We start from the raw sequence: 24,293 nt of genomic DNA, 5'->3' as shown, positions 1-24,293 counted from the left end.
AGATCATCCATTCTATGAGGCAGAAGAAAGGAAAGAAAGGGTGGATGGCCATCAAAATTGACCTGGAGAAAGCGTACGACAGGTTAAAATGGGACTTCATCAAGGATACCCTCGTTGATATTGGATTCCCCCAGGTTTTTATCAATCTCATCCTTTCTTGTATCTCGACGACAAGAATGAGGGTTCTTTGGAACGGCGAGGAACTTGATGAATTCTCGCCTTCCAGAGGCATTAGACAAGGTGACCCGATCTTCCCATATATTTTTGTGCTCTACATTGAGAGATTGTCCCAACTCATTAATACCGCAATGGATCACGGCTTTTGGAAACCAATTCTTCTCAAGAAGGATGGCCCCCTATCTCGCACCTTTGTTTTGCGGATGATATTATCCTTTTCGCTGAGGCCAATATGAACCAGGCCAATATCATTAAGAAATGCCTTGAAGCTTTCTGCGAAATCTCCGGTCAGAAGGTTAATAAAGAAAAAACCAGGATCTTCTTCTCAAAGAATGTGGGTCATAGTGTTCGAACTGAAGTAAGTGATGTTTTGCAATTTGCCAGAACAGAGGATTTAGGGAAATACCTGGGAGTTCCAATTCTACACTCTAAAGTGTCTAATCATACATTCGAGGGCATAATCAATAAACTCCATGCCAGACTGAACTCTTGAAAAGCCTCCTTTCTGTCTCTAGCTGGGAGAGTAACTCTGGTGAAATCTGTCCTATCATCTATTCCTTTATACCAAATGCAATCTGTTGTTTTACCTGTTGCTACCTGTAACAATATTGACCGTGTCTGCAGGAACTTCCTCTGGGGAGACACAGAACAAACAAAGAAAATACACCTGCTAAATTGGAGGAAAGTCTGTGCGCTGAAAAAATTTGGAGGTTTAAGCGTGAGACATGCAAGCCAAATGAATCAAGCTTTTATGATGAAGGCCGGTTGGGGGCTGATTGATAGGAGAGATGCACTATGGGTTAGAGTCATCAGGTCTAAATATGGCAGCGGTACTGATCTAATTCCCAAGGTGGATAGAAAGCGCAATAAATCAAATTTTTGGAAGGGTATTTGCTCTGTGTGGGAACATGTCCAACAAAATTCCATTTGGAGAATTGGGGATGGCTCCCAAATTCGTTTTTGGGAGCATCACTGGGTTCCAGGCGTAGGACGGTTAAGCGAGATAATAAGCCAGGTAAATAGTAATATCAATGATTCCGAATTGGTGATGGATTTTCTGAACGTTTCAGGGCATTGGGATGTTGAAAAACTTCAAAGCATGCTGCCAGAGGATGTTATTAAGAGGATTGTTGCCATTTCCTCCCCATCACCTTGGAAGGGAGTAGACTGCGTTGCTTGGCGCCATTCCCCGGATGGATCCTTCAGCATAAAATCAGCTTACCAATCGCTCATGGAAGTCCCCGACTCTCCTGACAGGATTTTTCAGTTAGTGTGGCACTGGCAAGGTCTGGAATGTATCCGAACTTTTCTCTGGCTAGTTGCCCATAAAGCCATCCTCACAAACGCGGAAAGAAGGCGACGACACTTGACCACTGACGATGCCTGCCCCCGATGCCGCAATCAGGAAGAATCCATCATCCATGTCCTGAGGGACTGTCAATATGTAACGAGCATATGGCACACACTTAACCCCCCCAATGGCAGTAACTCTTTCTTTACAACAGACTTAAATGAGTGGCTAGTTCAGAACCTCACCGCTAGTAACAGATGGGCTTGCCTCTTTGGTGTTGCGATCTCTTCCCTTTGGTATTTTCGAAACAAACTGGTCTTCGATGGAGAGTCTGTCGCAACCACCAGCGTTATCCACCAAATCCGGGCCCGGGCTGAGGAACTCATAAAGAAACCAAATAAGAATCTTAATCCGAGAAGTATACAAGCTGCCAGTACCTGTCTTATAGGATGGTCTCCTCCCAAGGGTGAAGATATCAAGCTGAATGTGGATGGATCCTGGTTTTCTGAAAGAAATAATGCTGCTTGTGGGGGAGTTTTCAGGGACTCGGCCGGAAGATTTTTGAAAGGCTACTCCTGTAACTTGGGCAACTGCTCCATCACGCACGCAAAACTCTGGGCAGTCATCCATGGGATGAACATTGCCACTAGGAACGGTTATCAACACCTGGTTGTGGAGTCTGATTCTACTGCTTCTATCAGCTTCATTAACCATAGTTGTCCCCCAGCTCATTCATGTGCACCCCTGATTCAAAACATTCGTAACCTGGCAACTCGCTTTCAACATATTACTTGGAGTCATGTCCTTCGTGAAGCAACTACAGTGGCGGATCTCCTTGCCAAAAAAGGCCAAGACCTGAAACTTGGTATTCACCTCCTTGATAAGGCCACTCCAGACATTAATTATGCACTTCTTGGTGACAGTTTAGGGACCCTTAGAATTAGAGGCTCTTAGTTTTGCTTTACTTTTGCTTTTCTGTTTGGCTGTTTTGTTGTGTTTTCTTTCCTCTCTCTGTTGGGGTGTTAAAATCCCGTAGATCACCAAAAAAAAAAAAAACTAGTATTCTTAAAAATACCTATTACGTAAAACTCATATATTTATGATGTGTACAACTTTAAGTTGTGTAATTTGCAGGTAGGTGCGAAATTATTGGATTAAGTTGTTCCTATATATATGGCTTTCCAATCACTTTCACAATCATCCTACTTTGTAATTATATAGCCAATAACTTTCGGCAAACATAACATTTCAATTATGCAGTCTTCAAACTGAAAGCACCTTTGACTAAGGAACAAATTAAATCTTTTCAATGTATGCTAATGCTAATTGCATTAATCGCTATCCAACATGATACATTATATTGAAGACAAAAGGACGTGTTTGCATTACATTGCACTAATAATGTGGGACCTTATCAGGAATCATATCCTTTAACTAGCTTGGCATAGGATGAATACCAAAAATTGATGGACACAAGGGAAACCTTTCAGTTTTCATGTTACTACCGCTATTTCACAAGGGAACCCATTCCTTGCTTTTAGTCACTTGCAAGTTGCAAGTATCAGATTCTCCTACTTAATTCACAAGGATATTCCTTATATCCATATATTGAAGCTATTATATTATTATTATTATTGTTGTTTCTGAATTAATAGGTGTTAATGTGATTTTGAGTTTAAGTTTACATAAAAAAAAATTATGGATACATAGAAAATAGTATTAAAAAAAATCTATAAAAAAAAATTTTCTTTATATATAGTGGTTATTCACATAAAGATAGTAATTAATTTTTTCATATGCTACATCATAAAGTATATTTCAAATTACTTAAGATTTTTAGCTGTCTTTTTTATATAAAATATATTCTAATCATCTTCGTCACCTATCCCATAATCTATACTTATGAATTTTGTGAACAAATAAATAAATAGCTGAATAATAGTTATATAAAAGTGTAGATATGGAGCAAGTTTGCGAACAAGCACTGATGACCAAGTTTATTTTGCCGTAAAAGGTAAGTTATTCATTTCTATCGTTTAATCACTTAGTTTCCTAATAATAATAATTTGTGTGTCCTGTGAAGTTAATTAATTTACCTAAACCATGATTTAATTCAGCAACCTGTTTCGCCATATATTAATAGATTTTGTTAGGTAGACAATGTCTTTTGTAAATAATGTAAACAATGGACTTTAAAATTAGCCCAATAAAGTAAAAAACATACTACACTCTCAAATTATCCATCTAAATCTTAATATTAAAATAATTATCCGCACTTGAACATCCGATATATCTATTATTCATATTATTTAGTATTTTCATTGTCTACCTATACTTTTTTATATTAAATTATCATATAAAACATAATTCACTAGTTATATTTTTGTTTTTAAAGATATTATTTGTACACTAAAATCAGCCATTAAAATTAACTATTAATGTATTTGTATATAAATATATGTATGATTTAATCAATTTTTAATATATATATTTTCAAACATATATTTTTATACTAGTAACTGATTTTAGTGGATACATAATATAATTTTTTTTCGTGTGCCGAATCTTTTGCAAATCAGACCATAAAATTGTGAAGCCAGAAAATACTTTGATGAGTATGTGTTAAATAAATCGGTTTAACTAGGAATCAAAGTATTTTTTCAGTAGATACTCTGCCATCAAAAAATTCAGATGAAGAGAAAAAATGACAAAATTAAAAGATAAAATAACAAATCTAACTGAATATTGATTGAAAAATTACTTGTACCCTACTTTAATTAGTTGGCCATTATTATTACCACAAGCAAATGCATAAGATAAAAAACAGTGGAAAGTGTCATTACGGTCCTCTTTTATTTATTTCAATCAGATGATGCCAACTAATTACATACTTTTCTCTCAAAAAGAGGTGTCTTGTTAGTTATTAGTATGAAAATTGTAAGTATTATAATTGGATAATTGCAACACGAACTTTACAGGGGAAAAATCTGCTAACAGCTATGATTTCGAATAATTTGCACTCAATGCACCTTGAAGGTCGCACTTAATAAAAATAATCATGTTTAACTTGAACAAGAGTCCATATATGTGCATGCAATGTTGTTAATAATGTTGACCAGATATTCACCTCAGTTAAAATGGTTCCATATGTGAAATTAAACACGTAAAAGTTAAAATTAAAAGAAAAAGGGTTTTTTTTTTCCACGTACAAAACAATGGTATTCTACAACTCTTGGCTATATAACTAACTACCACTAATCCGATTAGCGATTTTCTTTCAAGATCTACCGTTATTCTATATGTGCACAGCAAATCACAACGTAAACACCGTTAAAAAAATAAACCGAATAACTAACTCTTCCACGTGCCATCAATGCCCTCGCACGTGACCATTAGAATTCCGATAGAGAAACATTCCTCTTGAACTTGCCGGATGGCGAGGGCAACGGCGAGGGTGGCAAAGACGGCGGCAACCGCGACCTTTGAAAATAATCTCTAATGTTCACGCCGCCCTCTCCACCTAACAAACCCTCCATCGATTCACCGGCTCCGGCGTCGTTCCTTCCCGGAATGAACGGCGGCCGCACCACCTCCGTCAACATGTCCCACCTTACACCTCGGAAGAACTTGTGCTCCTTGATCTCATCGGCTCCGCGAGTGTACCCCAATCTCGCCGTTGGTTCCTTCTCCAGAAGCTTCTCGATGAGATCCGTCAGCGACGACCGTTTTCCAACGAACTCCGGCGACTTCACTAACACATTCCGGAACGTATCCTTGCGGTTCTTCCCCTTAAACGGCGTCGTACCGTACATCATCTCGTACGCCAGAATCCCCAGCGCCCACCAATCCACGGCGAAATCGTGTCCCTCGCCGCGCACCACCTCCGGCGCCACGTACTCCTCGGTACCGACGAATGAGTTGGACCTCTCGCCGTCGCCGATGAAACTCGTCCTGCGTCGACTCACGGGGCTGACTCTGGCGGATTTCACTTTCTTCAAGTTCTTACGAGCTGCATCCGGCGAGTGGAGCGGGAACCACCGGGTGAAGTTCCGGCGGTGTCTCCTGCGATGAGGATGTTCTGATGGAATCTTATTAGGATCCGTGGGAACCGATGGCGGAATGCTGTTACCTTTGTTGGTAATGTCAGTTGCAACTGTTGTAACCGTTTGAGAGGTTGTTGCAACGGTTTTGGGTGTGAGTTTGCGTGAGAGGTCGAAGTCCGTGAGTGTCACGTGACCGTTGCGTTGGATGAGGACATTTTCCGGTTTGAGGTCACGGTACGCGATACCGAGGGAATGGAGGTGGTGGAGGGCGCACAGAATCTCTGCGAGGTAGAACCGGATGACGGAGGGGGAGAACACGCGGTCGTTTTGCCGGTAGCGGAGGCGGTTGAGGTCGCCACCGGGGCAGTATGGTAGGGCCCAGGCGAGGAAATCCGGAGTGTCGAGGGAGCCCAGGAGGGAAGGGAGGAAGGGGTGGCCGGAGAGCTTGGAGAGGACTTCGATTTCCCAGCGGGCGCGGCGGTCGGCGTCAAGCTTGCCGTGGAGGGTGGTTTTGTCGACGACCTTGAGGGCGAAGAAGGTGGTAGAGGTGGCGGTGGTGTCGTGGACGAGGAAGACGGTGCCCATGGCACCTTTGCCAAGGATTTTGAGGGCTTTAAGGTTGTCTAGGTTAAGAGGGTGAGGGGTTGTTGGAGGTGGTGGTGGTGGTGGTGAGGGTAAGGGTGGTAATGGGAAATCCATGTCGTTGGTGGACATGGATGGATTGGAGTTTGTGTGATGAATTGAATTGAATGGGGATGAAGAAGAGTGAGTGTATGTGGAAACAAATATACAAGGTTGGTTGGGTTGGTCTGGATATGCTTTTTATAGCCCTTTTCTTTTCTGTGTTTTTCTTTTTCTTAGCTTTTCTTTTGACTCTCCTTTTCTTTTTATTTTCTTTGGTCAAAAAACTTCTCAAATAACAGCTTCCTATTCATCTCATTTCTTAGCTTGTGTGTCAAAATGTGACTGCAACAACACAAACAAAATTCCTATTTCAACCTATAATAATATTATTTACAATCCGACGAGGAGCAAGAAACAAAAAGAGGCATTTTCTTAAAAACAATGCACAAATATCTTAGGGAAGGATTTTTCATAGTAGTATTTGAACTTATTCATTCTTAAATAATCATTTACAAGTAGGTCTTATTATTGAAGATATCATGATATAATTTATAGAATTAACTAATACATTAGTAATTATAATAAAATATCATTAGTAATTCTAATTTATTTTAAATTATTCATTAATAAAAAAATATACATATCTATCATTTATTATTGTGAAAGATCGATCTAATTAATATTTTTTTATTCAAAAACATATTAATCCAAAATAAAAGATTTTAAGAATGTAATTATCACTTTACTCTAATTTATATTATATATTAACTTTAATTCGTATTATATATTAACTACTTTTATATGAATGTGTTTAATAATAATAAATGTAGTAAATTTATTTGCATATATATATATATAAGAAATGGAGGGAGCAAGAAATATTTAAAAGTATCTGTTGTGGATTTATCTTGGAAAATATAAAATATCAAGCATTTCAATGTATATATGTATCAATACAAAAGTTAATGTAACTAATAGGATTTCTAGTCGATAGCTAATACTCTCATTTCCATTTTCTCTTCTTTTCAAAATATAAAACAAAATATACTTAGGTTTGAGATGGTAAAACCTTAAAATTTCAAAAGTAATTTATTAAAATTGGTTTTTTAAATATATTTTTTTAAAAGTTGTGATAATTATGTTTATTAATAAATTAAAATAAAAATTATTTTTAATAATAACTACAAGTTACAAAAATTATCTTTGACAATTTTTTTATCATTTAAAATGACTTTATTAATAGGAATACATAAATGTAACAAAGAATAAAAATAAATATAAATATAAATATTCATTAATATAAGTGTTCATACCCTGGCCCAATGCTAAGGGCCAAAGCACCGGCCTCCACTTAAGAAGTCGGTGTCAACCACGACTTAGTATGAAGAAGTCGGATATGAGATTAGCTGGCAGATAAACACTCATGCAAATGAGTAACCGCCCCTAAAATCTCTCTAACCACTTCATAAAGCCATATCTTAACCTCCCTAAGATCATGGGACGGTTAATATCCTAAAGATACGGCACTACTCCAACGGTGGTTATTGGCTCACCACTATAAGTACCCTGATACTCCTCAGGTATCTCTAAACCCAATACTCTCTAGACCTGCTCACACTCTTACTAACTTAGGCTTCGGAGTGTCTTTGCAGGTACCACCCCCCATTCACCCACGCGCGCAAGTCGGACGGAGCCTCCCGAGTTGTTGATCCATCCGGAGTTCTCCTCCTTCATACACTTGGGCCACTCAACGCCATCCATCTTATTTATCTCCGGTTACCCACCGAAACATTGGCGCCGTTGCCGGGGACCCGAGAGATCATCCATTAATGGCGGACAGATCCCACGAAGAAGGCCATGCAGAAACAGATTCTGAACAAGAGAATCTAGACATGGGTAACGACAATGAAGACCTGGCCCAACACCAGGAAGATAACAACTAGCACAGAGAGGGTACCTCCGGAGTAAAGAATCCGAAGGTAAATTCCTCAGATGGACGCGAATCAGAAAAAGGCGGACCATCCCACGTAGCTGAATTAATGGGATTAGTCCACAGCCGCCTAGAACAATTGGAGCAAAAGCGGGAGAAGCAGAAGGAAACTGAAAGGTACCTCAAAGAGGAGATGGAACGGCGAAAAGAGTTAGAAAGAAAACTCTTACAGCTAGAATCCTCCCTCAAGGGTCATAACTCCCGCGATGATCAAGAAGATCAACTCCCGGGTGGAGAGGATCCTTTCAGCGAGGACATAATGAGGGCAAAAGTTCCGAGAAACTTCAAAAGCCCTGATATGGACCTCTACGATGGGACCACAGATCCAAAGCATCATCTAAGCAACTTCAAAAGTCGGATGTATCTAGCTGATGCCTCCGACGCTACTCGATGCAAAGCTTTTCCGACCACTTTGTCAAAAGCGGCGATGAAGTGGTTCGATAGCCTCCCCCCGAGATCAATCACTAGCTTTGAAGACCTCTCAAGGAAGTTTTTGATGAGGTTCTCAATTCAGAAAGATAAAGTAAAACATGCACCGAGCCTCCTGGGAATAAAACAGGAGGTCGGAGAGTCTTTACGAGCCTATATGGAAAGGTTCAATAAGGCATGTTTGGAGATCCAAGACCTGCCCACAGAGGCAGTCATAATGGGGTTAGTCAATGGACTTAGAGAAGGTCCCTTCTCACAGTCCATATCTAAAAGACACCCCGTTTCTCTAAGTGATGTACAAGAAAGGGCCGAAAAGTACATCAACATGGAAGAGAATGCAAAGTTAAGAGACCTGAGTTGGCGACCTGGACCCCCTCCCTCATCTAAGGAGAGGGAAAGGGAAGCCAAGAAGAAGGAAGAACTCGGTCTCGAGAGGCCCAGGAAATATCACTCTTACACTCCTCTAAAAACCTCTATAGTGGATGTATACAGAGAGATTTGCCACACTGAAAGGCTGCCACCCCCTAGACCTATTAAAAACAAAAAAGGGGGAAGCCGCAGCGACTACTGCGAGTACCATAAAATATATGGTCACTCCACCAACGATTGTTACGACCTTAAAAATGTGATAGAAAAGCTGGCTAGGGAAGGTCGGCTTGATAGATATCTCATGGAAAGGTCGGACACCCATGGAAAGAGAAAGCGAGATGATATGGAAAGAAGAGATCCACCGCCGCAGACTCCAGAGAGACATATCCACATGATCTCAGGAGGATTTGCGGGAGGGGGGCTCACTAAATCCTCTCGCAAAAGACATCTCAAAAGAGTCTATCAAGTCGGGGAGGAGTCATCCGACCTCCCCACCATCTCGTTCACAAAGGAAGATGGGCAAGGGATAATCCCCGGGCACGATGATCCCGTGGTGATAACTATGATCCTAGCCAATGCCCATCTCCACAGAACCCTAGTAGACCAAGGAAGCTCGGCGGACATCCTTTTCAAGCCCGCCTTCGACAAGCTAGGGTTAGATGAAAAAGAGTTGAGAGCCTACCCCGACACCTTATATGGACTGGGGGATACGCCAATAAAGCCACTGGGATTCTTGCCCCTTCACACCACTTTTGGAAGAGGGGAAAAATCAAGGACTCTGAGCATAGACTTCATAGTCATTGATGAAGGGTCAGCCTATAATGCCTTAATCGGCAGAACTACCCTTAATCGCCTCGGGGCAGTGGTATCCACTCCCCACCTTTGCATGAAATTCCCGACCCCAGCGGGAATAGCAACGGTGAGGGGAGACCAAAAATTGGCAAGAAAATGCTACAACGAAAGCCTAAATCTGAGAGGAAAAGGCAAAGAAGTCCACACCATAGAGCTCGGCGGCACAAGGGCCAGAGAAGAGCTGCGACCCCAACCGGGAGGAAAAACCGAGGAGGTGCAAGTCGGAAAAGAGGAAGGAAAAAACACTTACATAGGAGCCAACCTAGGGGAAACCCTAAAACAAAGGTTGATTGAACTCCTGAGAGCTAATTCCGACCTCTTCGCATGGAAGGCTTCCGACATGCCCGGGATTGATCCCGAACTCATGTCCCACCGGCTCTCGGTTTATCCGGGATCCCGACCGGTACAACAAAGGAGACGCAAACTCGGCCCGGAACGAGCCCTAATAGTGGAAGAACAAGTACAGGCCCTCTTGGAAGCCGGCTTTATTAGAGAGGTCAAGTATCCAACATGGCTAGCCAATGTGGTGCTAGTCAAAAAACAGAATGGCAAATGGAGAATGTGCGTCGACTATACCGACTTAAATAAGGCATGTCCTAAGGACCCTTATCCCTTACCAAGTATTGATACCCTGGTAGATTCCAGCTCGGGGTACCAGTACTTATCATTCATGGACGCCTACTCGGGATATAACCAAATCCCGATGCACGAACCCGACCAGGAGAAAACATCGTTCATCACACCCAGAGCCAACTACTGCTACGTGGTCATGCCATTCGGATTAAAGAATGCGGGAGCCACATATCAAAGACTGATGAATAAAGTGTTTTCTTTCCACCTAGGGAGCTTGATGGAAGTATACGTCGACGACATGCTAGTAAAAACCAGGGAAGAAGTCGACCTCTTAACCGACCTCTCACAAGTCTTTGACACTATAAGGTTGCATGGGATGAGGCTAAATCCTGCAAAGTGCGCCTTCGCGGTCGAGGCAGAAAAATTTCTAGGGTTCATGCTAACACAGAGGGGGATTGAAGCCAATCCCGACAAATGCAGAGCCATCCTAGAAATGAAAAGCCCGACTTGTTTGAGAGAGGTTCAACAGCTCAACGGCCAACTTGCAGCTCTCTCCAGATTTTTGGCAGGATCGGCACTAAAATCCCTTCCACTATTTTCCTTATTAAGGAAGGGATGCCAATTCGAATGGACTCCGGAATGCGAGGAGGCGTTCCAAGAGTTCAAAAAATTCTTAAGCCAACCTCCTATCTTAACCCGACCAATACCGGGAAAAGACCTCGTCCTATACCTATCCGTAGCAAACAGGGCTGTCTCGTCAGCCCTGATAAGAGAAGATGAGGTCGGACAACACCCGGTCTACTTCATCAGTAAGGTCCTACAAGGCCCTGAACTAAAGTACCACAAACTAGAAAAGTTTGCCTACTCCTTAGTAATAGCCTCACGAAGGCTACGACCTTACTTTCAAGCTCACACAATAAGAGTCCGCACAAACCAACCCATGAAGCAAATCCTTCAAAAGACGGATGTTGCAGGAAGAATGGTTCAATGGGCAATAAAGCTCTCCGAGTTCGATTTGAGATATGAAACTCGGACAGCAATCAAAGCCCAATGCCTCGCCGACTTCGTTGCAGAATATGCAGGAGAACAAGAGGAAAAGCCGACTACATGGGAACTCTATGTAGACGGATCCTCCAACAAAACAGGGAGCGGCGCAGGCATAATATTAGTAGATGAAAGAGGAACCCAGATAGAGGTTTCCTTAAAATTTGAATTCCCGGCTTCAAACAATCAGGCAGAATATGAAGCCCTGATAGCCAGATTAAAGTTAGCAGAAGAAATTGGTGCTACAAAGGTGATGATATACAGCGACTCACAGGTGGTGACCTCCCAAATAAGCGGAGAATATCAGGCAAAGGACCCCAATATGAAGAAGTACTTAGAAAAAACCTTGGAGCACCTTGGGCACTTTGCGGAAACCGAGGTCAAACACATAACTCGGGATCTAAATAGTAGAGCGGATGCCCTCTCCAAGTTAGCAAGTACCAAACCAGGAGGGAACAACAGAAGCCTGATTCAAGAAACCCTCAAAGAGCCCTCAGTTGCAAAGACAGAAGATAGGCAGGAGGTACTTGAGGTAGTCGGTTTAAACCTCGGATGGATGAATCCCTTAGTCGAATACCTAAAATTCGACATCCTTCCTAAAGAGGAAAAAGAAGCTAAAAAGATCCGAAGGGAAGCACAGCATTATACTTTGGTGAGAAATGTCCTCTACCGAAGAGGGATATCAACACCATTGTTAAAATGCGTACCGACCTCAAGAACCGCCGAGGTGTTGGAGGAAGTACATAGCGGGATCTGCGGGAATCATCTCAGAGCAAGGTCATTAGCCAGAAAAGTAATCCGAGCTGGATTCTACTGGCCGACCTTGCAAAAAGATGCTACAGACTTTGTGAAAAAGTGCCAACCATGTCAGATGCATGCAAATTTCCACGTAGCTCCACCAGAAGAACTCATCAGTATCACTTCTCCCTGGCCCTTCGCAAAATGGGGAATGGACTTGTTAGGTCCTTTTCCCCAAGCACCAGGACAAGTCAAATACTTGATCGTGGGAATAGATTACTTCACAAAGTGGATAGAAGCAGAACCATTAGCCACTATCACCGCTCAAAGAAGTCGCAGGTTCCTCTACAAAAATATCATCACAAGGTATGAAATACCTTATTCCATCACTACAGACAACGGAACTCAATTCACCGATGCCACCTTCAGAAATCTAGTAGCCAGTATGAAAATCAAGCACCAGTTTACCTCGGTGGAACACCCACAAGCCAATGGGCAAGCCGAGGCAGCTAACAAGGTCATACTGGCAGGATTAAAGAAAAGACTACAGGAAGCAAAGGGAGCTTGGGCTGAAGAGCTCCCTCAAGTGTTATGGGCTTATAGGACAACACCCCAATCCGCCACGGGAGAAACACCTTTCCAACTAGTCTACGGCGTGGAAGCCATGATTCCAATAGAAATCAATGAGCAAAGCCCAAGGGTAATTCTCCATGACGAGGTCGGAAATATACAGGGACACAAAGAGGAGCTCGACTTGCTCCCCGAAGTCCGAGAAAATGCCCAGATAAGAGAAGCTGCACTGAAGCAAAGAATGACTACAAGGTACAACAAGAAAGTCATTCAAAGAACATTCGCTACAGATGACTTGGTCCTAATCAGAAATGACATTGGAGTCAATAAATCGGGAGAAGGAAAGCTCGCCGCAAATTGGAAGGGACCATACAAAGTCAAAGAAGTTTTAGGAAAAGGTTATTATAAAGTAACCGACCTGAACGGCACTGAGCTACCAAGGTCGTGGCATGCTTGTAATATGAAAAGGTACTACAGTTAAAAGCGAACTCTATTCCCTGATGTACTCTTTTCCCAACTTCATGATTTTTTCCCAAAAAAGGGTTTTTTCTGGAGAAGAGTTTTTAACGAGGCATCATAGTAGAGACTAAGGGAAAACTAGAATATCAAAACCCCTAGTAGCAAAAGAAGGTACCTCCCCAATTAATAAAAGTTCTTTTTCATTCATAATATCTCTTATAATATCCTTCTTTATTTTTCTAAAATCTTTCTACGAAACGCTCCGACTCAAGCTCGACAAAACGTGAAAATCCCATGAACCGACCTAGATGGTCGTCAGGATAAAACGACGAGGTACAAGTCGGTGTAAAGAGGTTATGTGAGTCGATCGTAAAAACTCGGAACCAATCCGACTCACAAGTCGAGACGAGATCTCGAGTACCAAAACTCGGAAATACTTCGATTCATAAATTGGAGTATAAAACCGAGTAGAAGAAAAACGCATCGCAAAAGTAACCTAAGTCATAAGAACTCACTAAAACAAGTTGAGTCTAAGGGATAACAAAAAGAGATAGGAAAACCTAGGAAGAAGTTTAAAGGATGTCCCGAAAATCCTTAAAACGAAAAACAAGAAGAAAGGTTTTCAAGAAAAGCTAAGGGGAATTCAAAAAAAAAAAAAAAAAAAGCATACACGCACAAGGTAACTTAAAACCCTTATCCAAAAAGGGTATTTCGTTAAATCAAAACCCTTTATTCAAAAAAGGGCACTTGCCAAAGTATTTTGTTAACGGCCTTAAAAGGCCAAAAGAAATTGTTCAAAGCGTCACCAAACAACATGAAAATGAGTTTAAAAAAGGGGGGACTCACAGGCCGAGCCCCCATATAGCCATAAAAAATATAAGTTATTTCTGCAGAGGAGTAGACGGATCACCACCACCAGGACCAGGAAGGGAAGCTGAAGAGGAAGTCGGAGGAACAACTGAAGAACTCGGAGCATCTTTGGAATGAGGAGGAGACTCAATAATCCTCTGCCCCCGAGTCTTCAAATCTGACTCGGAAACAACCTCGGGGCAGGAGGATCCACGATAGCACCATCGATGACTACCTTATCAGGATGTAAAGGAGAAAGATCCAAGTCGGGAGCGATGACTCTGACTTGTTCTAGGAAAATTCTCCAAGACTCCTCGGCGCCATCAGCAATAGAGTCTTCCAACTCGGCGTATGCATTCCGAGAATTCAGCAAGTCCTTCCTCACAGCCACAATATCTTGAAATAAACTGTGGTAGCTGTCTTGTGCTGTTTTTCTCAAATTCGCCTCCAAAGTACATTGAGCCCGCAGCTTACCCTCCTCCTCCCTAAGGTGATCCCTCTCCTTCCTCAATTTATCTCTCTCCTCCTTCAACTCCTTCTCATGTTTTTCAAAAATAAGAAGCCTCCCCTCCAACTCCTCAACCCTTGAGGTTGCCCCCAAAGAGTTGAGGGGAGTCTCCTCAAAAAGATCTAAAAGTTTGCCACAAACACCCGCTGTCCTAAAACTCTCCTCGGCCATGGTGGTGAGGTGGTTTCGAACAGAAACATCATCCATACTTATAAAAGGATAGATGTTCTTTCGGACGAATGCCAGAGCATCCGCCTTAACCCCACCATCAAAAGAAGAAGAGCCAGACTCTGAAGTCTTACGCTTCTTCTTCTCTGGCTCAGAAAGAAGTTGGGCAGAAGGGAGTGGCCGGGACAAAGTTGAGGAGGAAATTATAATAGGCCGAGAGGGAGTACCCACATTTTTAGGAGGAGGAGGAGGAGGAGGAGGAGAGGTGATCGCCCTGGCTCCACCCGACCTGGCTCGGGATTTTGCCTTAGCCTCCTGAACTCGTTGGTAAGATTCCTGAGCATTCTTCTTGGCCATATCTGCAAAATAAACAGCAAAAGCTACAAGTCGGTAAAAACTCAAACCAGCAGAAACAAGTCGGAAGTATGAAAAACCATTCACTACCTATTTGCGACCGAACGAAAGTCGGCGTCCCCTGGAGGATCTTCCTAGTATCCAAGTACGGGGTCCTCCCCCACGCTTCTCGAAAAAACCCCACAATGGCCGCCTCCACCTCGTCCAGGTCATCTGGACCATACTTTTCACAAGGGGAGGCCGCCAACCAATATAGGGGAAAGCGAGGGGAAGAGTGCTCATCAAGGAAGAAGGGATGGTGACCCTCTACAGCTTGTACTTTGAAAAAATAGTTTTTGAAGTCATGGAAGGATTCGTCAAAAAGGGTAAAAATCCTCCGACCTTGTATGGCTCGGAAGGATACCCATTGCTGTTTGTTGTTTAGCCCACTAAAGGGCTTAGTCATATGAAAGATAAAAAGGAAAATCCTCAAAGAGGTCAGAAAGTCCAGAGCATGGCTTATAAATTGATAAATCTTCAGAAAACCCCAAGAATTGGGGTGAAGTTGAGTAGGGGCAACTCTACAGTGGTGCAAAACAGATATTTCAAAATCTGAGAAGGGAAGAAAAACACCCAAACGGGTGATCATACATTCATACATGAAGAAAAAATGAGGGGCTCTCATTAACTCTCCCAAAACAAACCCGGTCTTCCGGATCCGGGACTATCAGTTCGTATTTTGGCTCGTCCTCCTCTGAAGTACAAGCCGGTGATGAGTACGAAGATGAGTGATAAACTCAGCATCAACCAGGGGTTCCTCCCCAAGGACAGTGTCATCAACCCACAGAGAAGATCTACGGAAGCCATTTTTTATATATAAAGAAAAGTGGCAGAAACCTACAAAGGAAAAGAAAAGAAAAATCAAAAACACGGCCCTAAAGGAGAGACACGAAGCTAGATCTACAGGCTAACCTATCCACTCACAACACAAAATGCAAACATAAGGCATGACATGGAAAAACAAACTAACCTTTATCCGAAGAAATGAAGGCTGGAGAGAACGGAAATCTTCAACACAAGAATACCGCACGAGCAAGAAATAAGAAAGTTTGAAAGATTGCAGAAACGGAAGAAGGAAAGAGAGGAAAGCATTTATACATACTAAGGGCATAATGGTAAAAGGCAGGCATTAATGAGATTGCACCGTTACCAAGCCCTCAATCCTAAACGCTTCCTCAACGGACACGACGCTTGAATTGACGTAACTGTCAGAAACAAAAGGTCACGAAAATCACGTCGGTTTCAAAACCCGTGAAAGTCGGCTACGAACCCGAGTTAAATACTTGAACCCAAGCCTTGAAAGGATCTTGGGCTCAAGTAGGGGCACTGTTCATACCCTGGCCCAATGCTAAGGTCCCAGGTCCAACCAAAAGGCCTGATCCAATAGATTAAGCCTAGCAAAGCACCGGCCTCCACTTAAGAAGTCGGTGTCAACCACGACTTAGTATGAAGAAGTCGGATATGAGATTAGCTGGCAGATAAACACTCATGCAAATGAGTAACCGCCCCTAAAATCTCTCTAACCACTTCATAAAGCTATATCTTAACCTCCCTAAGATCATGGGACGGTTAATATCCTAAAGATACGGCACTACTCCAACGGTGGTTATTGGCTCACCACTATAAGTACCCTGATACTCCTCAGGTATCTCTAAGCCCAATACTCTCTAGACCTGCTCACACTCTTGCTAACTTAGGCTTCGGAGTGTCTTTGCAGGTACCACCCCCCATTCACCCACGCGTGCAAGTCGGACGGAGCCTCCCGAGTTGCTGATCCATCCGGAGTTCTCCTCCTTCATACACTTGGGCCACTCAACGCCATCCATCTTATTTATCTCCGGTTACCCACCGAAACAATAAGGTTATATCAAGTTTCTTAACTTTGAAAAACACAAATTAATTCTACTGTGTTTTCAAAAATATTTATATTTTTTTTTTCAACTTAAAAGTACAATCACATAATTTTTTTAAACTAAACACAAAATAAAATATTTATATATTTTAATTTATCGCTCTAAAATTTTTTATCAAATCGAGTCTTAAGTGTTTTTTGAATTTTTCTTATGTTGCTAGTTATTATATATCATATGTAATGTAAAATTGATTTAACTTTTGTTATATGATTTATTTTATTATTTTTTTCTCTTTTACAATCTTTATATATATATATATATATATATATATATATAATATATATATATATATATATATATTATTGCTCATACCCTGACCCAATTACAAGACCCAGATCTAAACATTACCTAGAGGTCCAATCTGCAAGATTGGCCTTCCCCCGCAACCGACCGATCGGGCTCGACATATGTTCCGCCAGAAAGAAGTCGGGACGAAGATTAGTTGGCAGATAACACTCATTCAAATAAGTAACTGCTCCTAAAATCTCTCAACCCCTTTCTACGAGTCGAACCTTAACCTCCCTAAGATAAAGGGACGGTTATCCTCCTAAAAAGACGAAACCACTCCAACGGTGGTTATGGGTTCACCACTATAAGTACACTGACATCCTTCGGGTATCTCAAAGTTCTCATACTCTCTAAATTTGTTTAGACCCTTGCTGACTTAGTCATCGGAGTGTCTTTGCAGGCACCACCCCATTCTCTCTCATACCTAAGTCGAAAAGATGCTCCCAGAAACGCAAACCCGCTTCTTCCACTAGACGATTGGGCCAACTTAACAAGTTCAGCCCATAAATCTCTAGTTACTCACCGTAATAATTATATATGAGGCATTTTCTTAAAAACAGTGCAAAAATATCTTAGGGAAGGATTTTTGATAGTGGTATTTGAATTCAATAAAAAACTTATTCATTCTTAAATAATCATTTACAAGTAGGTATTATTATTAAAGATACAATGATAATTTATAGAGTAAATAATAGTTAGATCTTGAAGATTTTAATCTCAACTTAAATAGTTTCTAAAATATATATATATCAATTTGGTATTTTACGATAATAAATAATGGTAGACAATCTTTTTTTATTAATTTATTACGTAAAATTTAACGATAGTATTTATATGTACTGTTAACTATTATCGTGTGTCTATTTATAAAAAATCGTGATAATTTTGGAGTAAATAAAATTTTACCTAATTTAATAGGATTAATGATAAATAGAGAATATTTAACTCAAAAAATAATAAATATTTCATTGTCTAAAACTTCATCGTTTCTATATTCATGTGACAGTAACAAAACATACATAAAAATAAAATATATTAATAATTCTAATTTATTTTACATTATTGGTTAACAGAAAAATATAAATACTTAACCTTTTTTATTCAAAAACTAATTAAATTAGTCCAAAATCGAAAATGTTAAGAATGTATTTATCATTTTACTCTAATTCATAATATATATTAACTTTTGTATGAATGTATTTAATAATAATGTAGTATATATATATTGAAGGAATGGAGGGAGCACACGTGCAAGACAAAACGAAAAAGATGCATTGAGCCAAACAAAAAAAATGACAAAACATATTGCCATATTGGTTTGTACGGTTAGCACATGCGGGTTCCCCTAATCTAAGTTAATTAAGGTAAACTACTTGAACATGCACTTTAATCTCTATGCCAGCATTACTACTACCACTTCATGGAAACTTGTCGTTTCCTTAATAATAAACAGATAATACACCATATTATTTCACTTAATTACACTTCATCACTCTATTTAGAATTGATAACTTTTATTTCTTTAATATATCCGACAATTAAATCGGTAATACTTAAAAAAAAAACAATCAAAATTTATTTTATTTATTATTTATTAATTATTACAACAATTAATAAATATTAAATAAATAAATTCTGATTAATTATAACTAATTTTTTTAACCAAATATTTCTGATTAAAATAATATATCAACTAATCATGTCAACAACAACTTGTTCTTTCAAAATTGATAATTATTGTTTCTTCCCATGTGTTATTGCATTATCTTCTGTTAAACTATACACACAACTTGTATTGGTATTGGTAGCAATCTATTTCACTTAGTTTGATGAGTGATAAATAATTAAATATACTATATTACATATATGCAGAGAGAGATTGTACTTTTATATGTACACTAAAATCTACTTATTAATTGTATTGCAATCATTATTCGCGGGTTTTACTCCGGAAATTATACTAATTAGAAGGGTCATGGCAGCTTCCTCTTCCATATAATTATAGGATTGATATATTAATTTAATCCGTTTAAACGGGTGGGAATCATATGTTTTTGTCTCTATACTCTATAGTCGTCGTTTCAAATCTGGGAATAATAATTAATAATTGTTTTCATTTAAAAAAATTTTTGAATTGATGATTAATCTGACGAAATATATCTTGGGATGCTATAACTTGCTGCTAGGCGATGATGAGAATTCAGAAATAATCAAGCATTTAATCATCAAATCGTTGTTTGTTTTTGTAGATAATTCTAATAATTAACATTAAAGTTAAACGGCGAATTGCCAACAAAAACGACAGAGCAAATGGAACTTCACGTGTTGGATGTTTGTTATCCTACAAATTATGTAATTTATTTTAATTTTTGTAAAAATTTAGGTACAATTATTTTTATATTAAATTAATAATTAAAAATTATTAAATAATAATTTAATTAGATACATTAAATTATTTAATAATTTTTAATTATTAATTTTATATGAAAACAACTGCATACGAATATTTATATTTATTTTTATCGCTTTTTATTATTAAGTATCGTGTTCCATTTATTTATCAACTCATGTCATATATATATATATACCTTGATGTTTAATTAATATATAGTAGCACCAATATATAAAAATTGAAGTATGCATGTTTGGGATTCATTACATGGTTGGTGAAGTAGTGATGCTTTATAAGTTTATATTTATTGTCAAGGTTTGGGCTTTAATTTATGCCAACATAACAGATAATAAGGTATAAATTTAATAAAAGCAAAAGATATATAGTTAATTAATCCTAGGGTTAATTAAACAGAACCAATGCAAGTTGTTATTCAGTAGACAAGTGGAGGACAGAATCATTATGCTTCCTTCAACACGAGTTGTTGATAATAAAGCGCTATCCATTTTCTACTTGGAATAATTGTGACTTTAATTAGGAGGAAACTATTATTAAGTTATAAGCTAAGAAACCACACACACGTACAGCACAAGTAATTTATTAATAAAAAAAAAGAGATTATCAAAACCATTTTCTAGAATGGGTAGGTGTTATTAGGTGATTTTGTTGGGCTGAATCCTTGATAGAAATTAGCTAGGTTTGTTGAAGAGAATGAAATTCTTAATTAGATATTCATTCAATAGGTAGTGATAATAATAAGTTTAATTTTGCTCTGTATTATATTCATGATTCAGTAATTAATATATATTTATTAGAATTATATATAGTATATTTTAGACACTTATAGTATGATATCAATGAGATATTTTTGTGACATTCACTAAATCCTTGTAGCCCTGATGAACCTATCTCCAAATATATAACGTAATATTTTAATCCAATTGAGTTGGTCTTAATAATTAATTTACTAATCTACCTAAATAAGTATTGGTAATTCGAATTTTATCTTATATATATAATATAAAATTTAATATTATCAATAAGGGGCTATTACAATATGATAGCTAGATAAGTGATGATTCGTTGTTTAATTATTAACTCAAAATGATTTCATTATTAATAGATGAGAAGGATGTAATATTCACCTCCTATTAGGAACAATTTCTATTATATTTAGTTTCTCATTATAACATGTACCTGCTGTATGAACAAAATTTATGGTTTTGTTGTTTTGTGTTAAAATTGTGGTTTATTTACACCATGATTTACAGTATTTAGTAGAAAAAGTACAAGAAGCCAATAAAATATTTGTACAATATGTATAATAGAAGTTTATAGAGTATTAGAGATATAACTATTAGTATTATCTTTTCTCATTAGTTGAAGCTTTTGGGATGAGTGGTATCATGACATGATATTGGAACGCTAGATTCAAAAAGTCAAGTTCGATCCTTGGTAAATCCCAAAATTAGTACGAGAGATGTTCATTTTGTAACTCAATAGTCTATTGTATATATTGTATAAATAATTCATTGTCTCTCTAACGAAATCCTATTCAGTATTGTAATTTTAAACATTGATTTATCTACAATAAAAAACACTGCACCCGTGTAACTATTGTTTACTTAGGACAATCATGTCTTTATTTATTTATTTATTTATTTATTATTATTATTATTATTATTATTATTTATTATTATTATTATTATTATTATTGCGAAAAAGGAAAAAAACCCCACTGTTTGATGGTAACAAGTCAAGCATGCATGTCCTCTTCTACTGTGGACTGTGGTCCGATTCGTCCTTTTAGTGTCTTATTATCGATGGTCAATTTTCCATCCTTTGCACCAAAGTTACTATTACTCATTAGTAAATTTATTTTCTAGGAGTTTAAGAGTGGCTATGCAAATTTTTTTTTTCCATCAAATTCTAATATACTACATAAATTATCTATCTAAAAAGGTTTAATTATTAAATAAAATAATAGATAAATAATTATATGTTTAGCAAGATATATTTGAACTCTGAGATGGGAGCGCACTAATATTGTTGGTGTGATGGTGTCATCAATAATAGCATATTGGCGGGTCAAGTCCGTCAATTTTTTTTAATTATTAAATATTAAAATATATATAATTTTATAAATATTTTAATAAATTTATAATTTTTAAAAACAAAAATTATAATTTTTAAATTTACAAATATAAAGTATTTATAATTTTAAATATCTAATAAATATAATTATTAACCAAGTTTTTTAAAGCAAAATTATAAAATATCGGGCCGGTCGGATAAACTGTTCCATCAAAATATGTCAAAATCCGTAAATTAAGCGGTGCGAGTTAAGTGAATTTTTTTATTATATCGGTCTCAAATTTTTAATTTGGTCTGTTTTTTTGGTGAGTTACGCGGGACAACTCTACGAATTTCAACCCGTTTGACTCATCATATTCTTCTCTCATCTTACTGGATAATTTTTTTAGTTTAATTTTATTAATTATTATGTATTTATAAAAATTTTAAATATTGATAAAATTTATTCATAAATAAATAAAATTGATTGTAAGCCTTTCAAAGATATTTTTATCATAAAAATGCCTAAATATTAATTTTATTTTTTTACAAGCAAAAATAATTATTTATTTATTTATTTTCGTATACACCTAATTTCTTATATTTAAATCTATGATTTCACGAATCTCTTATCCCATGATTTAGGGCATTAATATATAATATAATATAACAGCTAGTGCGTATAAGATTAGAATTTGTTAACTCCCCTGTATCATTATTTGATTTGGTTAATTTAGTCTAATTGATCTATTAAATCTGTCTGTAATTATTAAAATATAAATATATAAATAACTTTTTTATAATTAAAAAGTTATTAAATTGTTTATACTTTATTATAAATATGTTTACATATTTTAAATGCTATAAAAATTTATATATTATTGCTGTACGCATTGAATTTGATATATTGCGTATAAATAGTTTTTTTTTCTAAAAAATGTCTTTTCTAATTTTGTATACTTTTGCATATTATAAGATAAATAGTTAAATTTCAAAAAATATTATTATAAAATAAATTAAGTTTTTTTTTAAATGACAGAATAATCAATTTTTTGGCCTATCTAAAATTTTTATAGACTAATTTAAATACTAGCTCATTTGAGATAACAATCATACGATGAAAAATTGCACTTAATTTACTCAAGTTAACAAAATGGAGAACATTCACTTTCTCGATGTAACTATTCACAAAGGGTGAATTAGTTCTATTAGTCCTAAATTTAGTGATTTCTTTTTCGGAAAACTCGTATGCGATTAATTTGATGTGAAGTTAATAGTTGAGAATCGTTAGATAATAATTTAATTAAATTTGTTAAATTATTAAATGACTCTTAATTATCAATTTTATATAAAATTAACTGCACATGAATTTTTATATTCTTTAAATCTTTGGTAAAAATTTGAAAGGAAAAAAGAATTAAAAAAGAAAAGAAAAGTGTTTTCCAAAGCCTAACCTCCTCTTGAACCTTAAACGTCATATTTTTTTCCTGCTTATTTGTTCTTTAAATAAATGTTACTTTTTCAATGTACAGATGTAACGATGGCCCAAATTAAAGAAAAAAAAAAAAAAACCTTGAAACTTAAACACATAACTATTCTGCATTTCTGCTTAATCTTTAAATTTTCGTTTTTCAATGAAAAGATGAAATTAAAGTAAAACAGGTACTTTTCATTCAATTCGTTTGTTTTAAGAGAAAGCTAACCAAATTGTCATGTGATTAATCTAGGGGTGCACATGGCCTTGTCCGACCCAAAAATTGGATTCGGATTCGAATATTTTAGGACTAATTTTATTGGGTTTAGAATTGAGTAAGGGTCTCAAAAATATATCCGATCATTATATACACTATAAAAAAATTTGATAATTACGGTAGTTTTTTAGGGTTATTACAGCGATTTTAACCGTCATTATTACCTTGAACGACTCAAGAAAAACCACCAAAATTTGGAGCGTCATTTGGTTATTATGGCGGTTTTAAAAAAACCGCCACAATTACCTGATTAAAACGGCAGTTCAAACTACCGTTATTTTCAGATAAAACGGTATTTTTTGTTGGTTACAATGGTGGTTTCTGAAAGAGTCTAACAGCTGAAACGACACAAATGTCCGACACAAGAACAATATGGAAGCACTCACAACACAATATGGCAGCAACTATAGCAAGTAAAGCAATAACAAGAACACACTAAGATTTTAACGTGGAAAACCCCCCTCAATGTGAGAAATAAAAACCACGGGTCATCCAGACCAATGAAATAGCTCCACTATAATCAAATGAGGTACAAGAGAGTCTCAAACAAAGCACAAAAATGTGCAAATAACCAGCTAAAACATCAATGCACCAAAGCTTACAAGTAATAGGCAAGAAGATGAAATATACCTAAAAAAATAGAGCTGATGTCGAAGCCAATTTCTCTCTCTGCAGACCTTCAATTAAAATCTCCACCGTTCAGAATGAAGAACAAGATGTAAAGAATCTACAGTTTAAATTTCACGTCGATCCAACGGGGAAAGAATGAGAAACTGCTGTTCCAAAATTTCTGCTCTGT

General features: G+C 37.5%; 1 protein-coding gene across 1 annotated transcript; it reads right to left on the bottom strand.

Moving 5' to 3' along the window:
- Positions 1-4,391: 4,391 nt before the first annotated feature.
- On the bottom strand, positions 4,392-6,292 carry LOC130968047 (serine/threonine-protein kinase UCNL-like). Its single transcript, XM_057893126.1, has one exon. It carries the CDS (start codon positions 6,223-6,225, stop codon positions 4,861-4,863), a length of 1,365 nt encoding a protein of 454 aa, XP_057749109.1. The 5' UTR covers positions 6,226-6,292; the 3' UTR covers positions 4,392-4,860.
- Between the last annotated feature and the right edge of the window lie 18,001 nt (positions 6,293-24,293).

This window comes from Arachis stenosperma, chromosome 3 (genome assembly GCF_014773155.1).
Source record: "Arachis stenosperma cultivar V10309 chromosome 3, arast.V10309.gnm1.PFL2, whole genome shotgun sequence".
NCBI classification, from domain to species: Eukaryota; Viridiplantae; Streptophyta; class Magnoliopsida; order Fabales; family Fabaceae; genus Arachis; species Arachis stenosperma.
The sequence above is the reverse complement of the archived record's forward strand: the minus strand, read 5'-3'. Positions and strand labels throughout refer to the sequence as shown.

Bases quoted from the DNA above. Each gene is read 5' to 3' on its own strand.
- LOC130968047 (XM_057893126.1), bottom strand. From the start codon at position 6,225: ATGTCCACCAACGACATGGATTTCCCATTACCACCCTTACCCTCACCA.